This window comes from Saimiri boliviensis, chromosome 4, assembly GCF_048565385.1.
Source record: "Saimiri boliviensis isolate mSaiBol1 chromosome 4, mSaiBol1.pri, whole genome shotgun sequence".
Lineage (NCBI taxonomy): Eukaryota > Metazoa > Chordata > Mammalia > Primates > Cebidae > Saimiri > Saimiri boliviensis.
Window position 1 is genome coordinate 160,319,088 of NC_133452.1, and position 10,677 is coordinate 160,329,764.

The following is a 10,677-nucleotide window of genomic DNA, read 5'->3' on the forward strand; positions in this document are numbered from 1 at the left end:
AGAATTCAATAATCTTCATAGAATGACTAGCATGATTCATAATCTAACTCTTTGATTCTAATAACTCGACCCACAATAATCTACTGTGATTTTTTTAAGTAAGCTGTTAATTGTCTTACGTGCAAGGCTAGCTTCTGTTATTTGTTACATATTCTGATAAGAACTTCTCCGTGGGAATGATAGATTTTCTTTTGATTTTCTGTTACATGAGGAGAAGAAAGTTGGACAAATTGGCATTTTAGATGCTGATGTCTCTCAGGACTCGGTTTTTATTTTGAAAGAGGAGAGCTGTTACATCGAAGCATGCGTTCAAAAGGGATTAAACTAAAAGAAGCTTGCAATGGGATGGATCATTAAGGACCTTCTCAGAAATAGATGAAATGGATGAGGGCTCAGCAGTTGTTGTCATGGACGATTCGGCACTTCAGGAGCTTGAGATAATTGTCGATCTTATGTGAATCCCTGCGTAGGCAGTGGAGAAGGTTATAATAAGCAAAAAGGCGAGACTCTTCATCAGCCATCTGCAGGGATGGAAGTCCCGACCAGACAGAGTAGACCTCATTTCCTTTGGTTTCAGGATGAACCTAACCACAGAAAAAGAGTGACTTATTCTTCATGTTATTAGTATTTGTATGTCCTTGTTCTTTCTAACTGTTGAATTAGGATTTGAGAATGAGATAGGAATGTACGGTTTTAGCCAAAGGCAATGATTCTTGTTTATCTGGGCCAGTGTATGAGAAATCTGTTAATTTGAAAACTAGAAGAAGAATACATGTTTAGGTTTTCTGACATCAAGTGATTACAGAAAGTATGTTTCTGCAGAAGTAGACAGATGAAGAACAGAACGTTGTTATGTAAATATCAACACGGATTTGACCAAGAGGCCATGGAGTGGTCAGCTTTGGCTCTCTCACCTGAGGAACGATTTCATTTCCTGAGTCTTGTCCCTGATGTATCCTTTCTGCTTTACTTTTCCTGACATCATTTATTTTCTTCCTGCTTTGAACTCAATCTAGTCCCTGAATAGTGTATGTTCCAAAAACTTTAAAAATGATGAAGATTGTACTTGTACTTGATGCTTTGGGGGTACAGATAATCTAGTGATGACCATTACTAAGAAAACCTGCTTACACAGTCAGGAGATTTTCATTTCCTCAAATTTCTAGGAGAAACAATTGCTTTCTTTTGAGGTCCCTGGACTGGGAGGTGCTGGGGAAAGCACCTACAAGAAAGGGGTACAGGTCGGGTACAGTGGCTGACGCTGGCTCACGCACTTTGGGAGGCTGACGCAGGTGGATCATTTGAGGTCAGGAGTTTGAGACCAGCCTGACCAACGTGGTGAAACCTCATCTCTACTGAAAATACAAAAATTAGCCGGGTCTGTTGGTGCATGCCTGTTGTCCCAGCTACATGGGAGGCTGAGGCACAAGGATCTCTTGAACCTGAGAGGCAGAGGTTGTAGTGAGCTGAGATCATGCCACTGCACTCCAGCATGGGTGACAGAGTGAGACCTTGTCTTAAACAAACAAACAAAAAAAAAAACGTTGGGAGGCTGCTTGCTGTAGCCCTTCAGTGGTGAGGGGTGTGTGGTAGGGTTGAGGGCATGGCTGTGATAAAAGGAGGCTGAACAGCACAACAGAGAGTGTGCTATGTTTCTGTTTCTTCACGCTCTATCAGCCTTTGCAAACCAGGAATGCCCAGAGGTCTTAGAGACCAAGTGACCATTTAGCAACTTTAGGGATGTCAGCTAGTTTGGAGAGCTCTTAGGCATATAAATCCGGGAAACCGATCTAAACCTTTTCCTACAGAGTGAGAATATTTTTTAGATCTGGGATTCCCTATGGGAATTTAAAGTGTGTGTGTGTGTGTGTGTGTGTGTGTGTGTGTGTGTGTGTGTGTGTATTTATTGACTTGCTTTATGTTTTCATTTTTAATTTTTGGTGCTTGAGCCCTAAGACAAAATTTACTCTGTAAGGGATAATGATATGAACAAGAATAAATCTGTGTAAAGAAAAGGGAACAGAAAATGAAGTACTATAGAACAAATTAGTAACCTCAGAAATTAGGTTTACAGTAATGAAGAAAATAACTGGAAAATCAAGGTATTTATTTCATACGTCCCAAGGTTAAAATGTGCTTTATCTTTGTGTTGGACATGTTTTTCTCCCAAGAAAATGACAAAAATGATACATGATAACATGTACTTAGTACGCAAAAAGAGAAATACGAAATTGTTCCTGTTATTATTCCTATAATGATATATTTTTCTTTAGATGGTACATTATCCCTGAAAACCTCAAAAGCTGTTTAGGTATTATCTCACTAATGTTGAAATCATTCCATCTGAATAGAGATATCTATTGCAAATACTAACACAATCTAAATATAACAAATTTTGGGGGGAGATTAAATGCAATGACATGAGTTTTGATTTTAGAGTTCCAAGAAAAACAAAATTTAGAATGAGCCAACTGTCTACACGTTACAAAATAAAGATATTCCAGAAAAGATATATGCCTTTCTTTTGTGACTCCCTGAAATCTAGTGCTTGTGGGACCCCCTGAAATCAATGCAATGTGTGTGCATTGATGTCATGGTCTCATCATGTTGACATCTGCTCCTGCCTGACAAGTCTGTGCAGCAGATCAGGGGTGAGTGGTTGAGGGCTCATCCAATCTGATTTTGGTTTTTCTTCTTTCTCCCCTTCCACTCTCATCCTCTGGTGAGGGGAATTTTTCAATACTGGGTGTCCTGGGATACTCTGCAGGAAAACATGAATCTTGCAGATTCTATTCTCTAGTTTTCTCTCCCTTGAAAACACTTAACTTCCTGTCCTCAGGAAGGTGCAAGACTTTGTAAGTTTTGCGTCTAGTGTAGGGAAGATGGCACCTGTCGCATAGCACCCTAAGATTCATTTACATTAGAACCTGTGACTAGGAATGGCAAGGCTCTTGCTTTATTTAATAGTGGTCTAAAATACGGAATGCCTAAATATCCTTCCTTCAAAGGGAAATAGTTGTCATCACAGAGGTCACCGCTTATATGAATGAGAAAAACAAAGAAGCACCGAGAGGCAGCGCACCTGGCTGAGTATCAGCTCCATGCCCTCTAGAAGCCGTTTGGTTTGCTCCTCAATCTCTACGGCTTTGGATAGGATGGCCTCCGGGGCTTCTTGCATACCGCGTACTTCCGTGACTAGATGGTACAGAGGCTCATTCCAGGATCGCAGTATGCTGATTATCAGGCTGAGGAAGTCTTTTTGCTACAAAACCATATAGAACAATTGCATTAAAATAGGTAAAATACAATGGGGTTAGTTACATGTGATTTTTGCTTAGAGAGGCTGGACTAAAATAGCTCTTTTTATTCCTGTGTGTAGGTATATTTTTCTTTAGGTGACAGAAGTTATAGAAATGTAAAATTTAAACTACTGGTCTACACTTTGCTAAAATAAAAAAATCTGGCTTATTTCAATGACTACTTTTTCTGATGAGAGTTCTAATTGATACAAATGAAGAATTTTGTTTTTCCTCTGAAATTCTACCATCTGTCCACTTAGTAAGATCTTTTGTAGTTGTTTGATTTGCTTGTCCCTGGGGAGAAACTAAAATTTTTCTGGAACTCAGTAGGTGTCCAGAGTATCTGACTCATGAGAAACAGATTCCACTGGGTCCATATCAAGGGGCCCAGATTATTCTCATACAAGCATTCATTCATACTAATGATTCAAATTGTTCCTTGAACTATTCATTTTTCATTTGTAGTTTTATTTTGGAAGCCTAGAAAAAAGAGACATTGTAGATGACATGGAATTCATCAACATGGTTTCCTCGATCTAGACAACCCCTTGCCCCATGCTGCTAGCAGAGCAGTCTGTTCTCTTGGCTTACGCAGGTGAATAAAATGGAACCAATGCTATCTTGAATAACCATGGAATTCACAATGGAGTTCTGGCTGCCTAGTTTTTTGTTACTACCAGGATCCTGTAGGAGACTCCAAGGAGCTGATTATCTCTGATGTAAAATGCTTGCTTTGTAGATGTCTCTGAACTAGTCTAGTGGCAACAAAATGAAGAGTAAAGAAGAAATCAATGGACATTGCAATGGAAAGATGTACTAGGACACGAAAGAAAGGAGCTATAAAGAGGTACAGGCTATAAAGTGAGTGTCAGCGTAGTTCTTCTGGGAGCATTGCAACACAATGAAGAAGCGTTAAGGGCTTTGAACTAAATGAAGCCCAGGCTCACCACTTACTTACCATGTGACTGGTACAAATTCCATAACCTCTCTGAGCCTCAGTTTCCTTATCTCAGTGAGCGTAATAACAATAGCTTGTATTAGAGGATTTTTATGAGGATTAAATATAGTAATGCACGTAAAGTGTCTGGCAATTTAGCCCAAGCTGAACATTCCTAATTCAAAAATCTGAAATCTGAAAGACTCCAATGAGTAATTTTTTTTTTTTTTTAGCATCATGTAGGTGCTCAGAAAACTTAGGATTCTGGAGTATTTGGGATTTCAGATTAGTGATAAGTCAACCTGTGGATCTCAGTAAACACTTTCTCTTCTTCCTCCTTCTCCCCTTTCTCTTTCTCCTCCTTCTGTTATTGTTGTAATTATTATTAATGAACAGGGCACACAGAAATGTTGGTGTCGTTCCTAAAATTGCAAATGGAGAATACATTGTATTTGCAGGGGGCATGTACATAAAGATGTTTGTTTTAAATCATGTTAAGACTGATTACGGTGGACAACCAAAAGGGAGAGATTATAACAATCGAGGATTGAAGCTGAGATACATGATTGGGGCTTGATATACAGACTTCGTAGTCATCAGAACAGTGGTGATTGTTGTAGCTGAGAAAAGCAAAGTGTAATGTTTTATAGGATCTGTTTATTGTGAGGGGAGTGGTGACTTTTAACTAAGAAGTAAGAGAGGGCAGAGAGTCAGTGAAGAACAAAGTAGGCATCAGAGAAGCAGAAATAGAACCAGAGTAGAGTCTTGAAAGTCCAGAAGAGATGGTTCAGGTAGTGTAGGGGTCAGTAATGTAACATGCTGTTGATGCAGGAGTCACTAGTAGCATGTAATAAATAAAACTGCATTTGTTTTTCTTACATATGCATAAATGTATATTTATCCACAGAAGTCCAATTTACTTCAAACTTTCATATAGACTATATACAATCTTAGCAATGAGGCACTGGTGAAAATGATGTTATCTGCAAGGACAATTTATGGATCTACTATTTAGGTTGCTGCTACCATCTTTACTTAGCATTTGATTTGACTCCTATTTCATCAACTATATAATTTTTGATGGCTTATTCTTCCTAGATTTTCCCCTGCATGTACAATTACCACTAGCTATTACAGCACCTTTAATAACCTATCACCATGATAATACACGTGCACTGCCTTGGTTGTTTTGGTGCAAAACCTGGATGAAGGACTCACGCTGATCTGCTGGGCTTGCTCCTTGTCTTCAGGGGTAGCGAGGGAAGAAGTGTGACAGCTGTTGATGGCCTTGCTAATGAACCCCCGGCCTTGGGTATACTGTTTATCCTAGAAATAATGAAATAAATTCAATTGGTTGGGGTTGTTTGGGCGTTGAATAAATGAATCTACTACCAGAATACTAATACATTTGACAGATGTGTAATTTTAAAAATTAGAACCGCATAAAAATGAAAACTAAAAAGTTAAAAAAGTAACCCTTTTGCCTACTTCCCACCCGTTATCTCTATACACTAATTTTTTCATCTAATTTTTCTAAATCAAAATCTCTTCCCTTCTTTGCAATTCCCTTGTTTATTTTTACTGTTGACACAGTCACACAAGTCACTGTTTGGAAAGCAGATGCTAAAAATAGCAAAAATATGAAACATTAAATATTGTATTGAGAATCATCTTTCTTCAGTGTTTGAGCCAAATGCCACAGTACAAATATATTTACCTTTATTCATTTAATCTCTTATTTACTGTGGGTCCAAATTGATAGACTTTTGTTAATAGGCATTAGAAAATCTAACTGTTCTCTAAAAAGTTTCTGAGCTCACACACCTGTACCTTACCAAGTTTATCCAAGGCATGGAATACAACTTCTTTTTTTTTTTAATCAAGACAAAATAAGTCAGAAACACAGGGCACACAATTTTAGGAACTATAAACAACGGACGGAGGATAAGAACAAAATAAAAAAGGAGCTAACACATTGACAGGAAAGAGCAGTCCTTAGTAAAACTTATGAAAGTGTAAAAGAATTACTGGGAAGGTTTGGAAGACAAAGATGGCCAGTCAAAAATGGAGGATGAAAGAGAAATCAGAGGGAAAAAATGAATGCAAATTTAGTCTCTGTGGAGGCCCTTGATTTATTAAAGCTCCAATCGATTGTCTGCTTCTTGATTGACCTAGAAGAATTAACCTATGATTTCCAAAACAGGTTAACTGGAAATAGAGTACGTATTACTGAAAAAGAAAAGAGGGGAAGGAAGGAAGGAAGGAAGGAAGGAAAGAAGGAAGAAAAGAGGGAAGGAAGGAGGGAGGGAAGGAAGGAAGGAAAGAGGGAAGGAAGCAGTGAAGGGAGGAGGGACGGAGGGAGGCAGGGAAGGAAGAAGGGAGGCAGGGAAGGGAGAGAAGGAAGAAACAAAGGAAGAAAGGGAGGAAAGGAGGGAGGGAAGAAAGGAAGGTAGGAAGGAAGAAGAAAAGGAAGGAAGAGAGGGAGGGAGGGAAGGTAAGGAGGGAAGGAAGGAAGGAGGAAAGGTAGGAAGGAAGGGAGGGAGGGAGGAAGGAAGGAAGGGAAGAAAGGGAGGGAAAGACGGAAAAAACTCCTGGTTTCCAATTGTAAATGAGCCCTTTATTGTAATTACAAACCCATATGCTGAAAATCTCAGACGAATGATTTCTAGCATTTTGGGGTTTTTGAAAAGTTATTATTTGTTTATTTTCCACAATATGGATTCAGCTCGGTTTAATTCCATCCAATCCACTCGGTTCGCTGCAGCACAGTTCTTCGCTACCGGGTATGCGTTCCTTGCTAAGTGAAGAACGCCTGTGGAGTCTGACACCTATGTTCAAATAACGTTCACATTCTCCTCAGCCCCCACCTACGCAGGCTTTAGGTCAGGTGTTTAATTTTCGTTTTAAACAGTAAAGCGAGTTAAAGAAAAAAATTAGAAATCGTTATATTCTTTGAGAATCTTTGAGATTTTCCGGCACTGTCCCTTTCCTCTTGTTCCACACGTTAGGAGCTGATGGCTTCTCTCACATGTTAAAGGATATCCCTCGAAATTGGGCTCAGGAGGTTTTCCAGGTGAACGTGTAGGACCGCCCTGTGGTTCACTTGACGGGGAGGAAGCCCGAAGCATGGTACTTACGAATTCGCTGAACATTTCTGAGGAGAGGTTATGGATGTAGTGGGACAGGACGATGGCACGGTCAAAGAGGTCTCGAAGGGTCACCTGGCATCTGACGGCCCCGCCAGGACAGACGGGCAAGGAGGTCACGCTCTGGCACAGAAGCAGGTTTGATACCAGCAGCAGCAGGAGGGACCCTGTTTACATAAGAGCCAGAGCCACTCTGAGATGGTCTATTCCACGGAGGTTTGCAGCCTTATCGCTCCCACTGTCCTCAGCTGCCTGATTTGGTGCTGCAGTTGCTGGGATGGGGGAAGAATCAACGTCTTCCACTGTGTAAATGTAGATATGGAATGATGTTTGCATAAATATATAGTTTGAGAAGTGGGTGACTGCCTGTATTTTTGTATGTCTTCTAGAAGTGCTTTTGCACTTTGCAAACAATAGGAACTTAAATTAATTCTGAGCTAGGGTGTTTGGATCATTCTCTTAAGATGGTTTAATGTCTTGGGAGTTTCTGCAGATTTTCAGCAGTCAGGCTGTCCAAGGGTTTGTATTTTTTTTTTTTAAACTAGGTGTCTCATGTTTACATTTTAGACACTGATTTAACAAAAACAGCTCAGTGGATCACTTTGATTCATCTTCCTGCCCGATAAGAATAAACACATGATTGTTTGATGGCTAATACCGAGTATGAAGATAATTCTAACAAAAAAAATAATGCTGTAGTTTAGATCTGCTAAGCCACCATCATAATCCCATACATTTGTTTGACACTCTGCCGAAAGCATTAAATTTTTTTTCTGTATTTGTGCTTCATAATAACCTTGTGAGATACACTGGGCCGTTGTAATTATCATCAAATTCTACTGATGAAACAGATGGCTAAGGGAGGTTAAGTGCTTTTCCTCAAGTCCTGTTCTTAGTGAGTGAGAGAGGCAAGATGCCATACTGTGGTCTGTGCATATCTTTTTGTCACATGGCACACGCCTGTGGACTCTCAGTCTGCATCTGTGTAATGGGGACCACACCAGTAGCCGTGATGGCTCAGTGTTTGCACAGGTTGTTGCCATCACTTATAAAGAACAAGTTCTTTGTCTTGGATTGACTGCATCACAACAGAGGCACCAGAAAACTTGATTTTATCCGCTTTTCCTACTCTAATTACAAAACACTCTGCCCACTGTTGAAGGTTTTCAAAGCTTTGACAATGATCAGAGATGGCTTTGTCATCAATCTGCTATCTCAGCAAATGGACAGTTACAACCCTGTAACATATCAACGATTTATACTTTTTTTTTTTTTTAGACGGAGTTTTACCCTTTTACCCAGGCTGGTGTGCAGTGGTGTGATCTCGGCTCACTGCTATCTCTGCCTCCCAGATTCAAGAGATTTTCCTGCCTCAGCCTCGTGAGTAGCTGGGATTACAGGTGCATGCCACCACACCTGGCTAATTTTTAAAAAATATTTTTAGTAGGGACAGGGTTTCACCATGTTGGTCAGGCTGGTCTCGAACTCCTGACCTCATGATCCACCCACCTTGCCCCCCCAAAGTGCTAGGATTACAGGCATGAGCCACTGTGCCTGGCCATCAATAATTTATACCTTCAAAAGTAAAGAAACAATATATAGCTACCAAATTAAAATTACTTGTTAACTTCAGTGGCACTACCCCAAAAGAATACCGAATATAAAACTGTGTTTGTCATAAAACTTACCTTCCCCAAAACCTTTAATAAATGCAATTGGAAATGTCGAAGATAAAACTAGGTAACTGCTAAATATTAGTTTGTGAAAAAGTACCTAAACCTGAACACTTAAAAATACCTAAAAAATTGTTTAGTGTAGGAAGTGACTAAACCTTTTATTTGTAAAATAAAAGTTTTGTTTGATATTATTCCTATTATAAACTTTTAAGTTTTAAAAAACATAATACTTCCAAAAAGTTTATTTTATGCATGCTATAATCATATGATGAAACTAAATGTATATCTTATCTACATGTGTAAATAAAATGTGCTTTGTATATACAGAAATTGGAACAGTATCTCTAGGAAATTCACAACTGGATAGATGTTCTGTAACTCTGAGTACATTTATGTGCACATTTAGCATGGAAATGATTTTTAAAGCCCAAGAAGAAATAAAACAGACAATGTTTTTGTTCCTTGTTTCATTAGAAATACATTTTATGGTTTTTACTACTTTATTTTCCTTGCAAATGTCAACTAAGAAAGTAAAGGTGATTAGTTATTACTAGGCAGCCTGTTTTTCCTTTTGAAATGTCATTTGGCTTGAACCAAATTGACAAAGAGAAAATTGTGTTATTATTGTCTATTTTATGGCTTCACAATTGAAAGTTTCTTCAGGTTGATTCAAGTTGGCTAATCCACATTAGAGGCCTGTTAACCAGAAAAAGTTACTTTCTGCCTTTGAGAGTTGTGACAAATTGGATCTGTTGATTCTTTGAGTCTTGTTCTAGTTGAGAGTTTCTCAATCCTGATCTTATTGGCATTTTGAGTTGAATAAATCCTGGTTCTGGGGGCTGTCCTATGCCTTGAAGGATGCTTAGTAGCATCCCTGACCTCTATCCATTAGACACCAATAGGACTTTTCTCTCACTTCCCCAGCTCAATGAAGACAACCCAAAACATCTCCTGACATTGCCAAATGCCTCAGGGAGAAGAGAAGATTCCCCTGTTTGAGAACCATTGCTCCATTCTATGGTGATTGCTTCCTAGACCAATCTTTAGATTGTGCTTCTAAACCTTGCAAACCTGCAACCTCTTGTTATTAGCTAAAATTTCACATCAATCCCCCCACAGGAGTGTTGATAAAACCAACAACCCAGTGAGTTGTCACACATACCTTTCCATGGCGATCCTTTGATGTTCATGTTGGTGAGCGTTGCGAGAATCACACTCCACCAGAGAAGATCTGGAAGTCTTGTGGTTTTCTCTTTCCCAGATAATGGCTATATAAACCTTTGACATCTTCATGAATATAATGAATCAGGCATTCGTTCCCTTTTCCTGCTCAATTTCCGTCATTGAGATTACCCCATAATTTCAAACATCAAATGTTATTTTATTTCTTATTCATATTCAGGAAGACATATTGGCCAGAAATGAACATTCTAGGAAGGATTTTGATTAATTAGGCCAAAAGGAAATGAGAGAAATGATGTAGGTGAGATCTGAGACTATTTGGGTTTGGAGGATCTATAAAACTACAGAAGTCATTTACTTTAAAATTTATTTTATTTCTCTATAGTTTCTTGAACATATAGGATTATATTTCACTTGGGCAACAGTCTCATGTATTA

The 10,677-nt window shown here is 39.0% G+C and overlaps 1 protein-coding gene across 1 annotated transcript; it reads right to left on the reverse strand.

Moving 5' to 3' along the window:
- Positions 1–236: 236 nt before the first annotated feature.
- PRL (prolactin) lies at positions 237–10,345 on the reverse strand. Its single transcript, XM_039462642.2, has 5 exons — positions 10,221–10,345; positions 7,374–7,549; positions 5,455–5,562; positions 3,083–3,262; positions 237–584 (listed from the first exon to the last, which is right to left on the reverse strand). Exons 1-5 carry the CDS (start codon positions 10,246–10,248, stop codon positions 393–395), a joined length of 684 nt encoding a protein of 227 aa, XP_039318576.1. The 5' UTR covers positions 10,249–10,345; the 3' UTR covers positions 237–392.
- Positions 10,346–10,677: the final 332 nt, after the last annotated feature.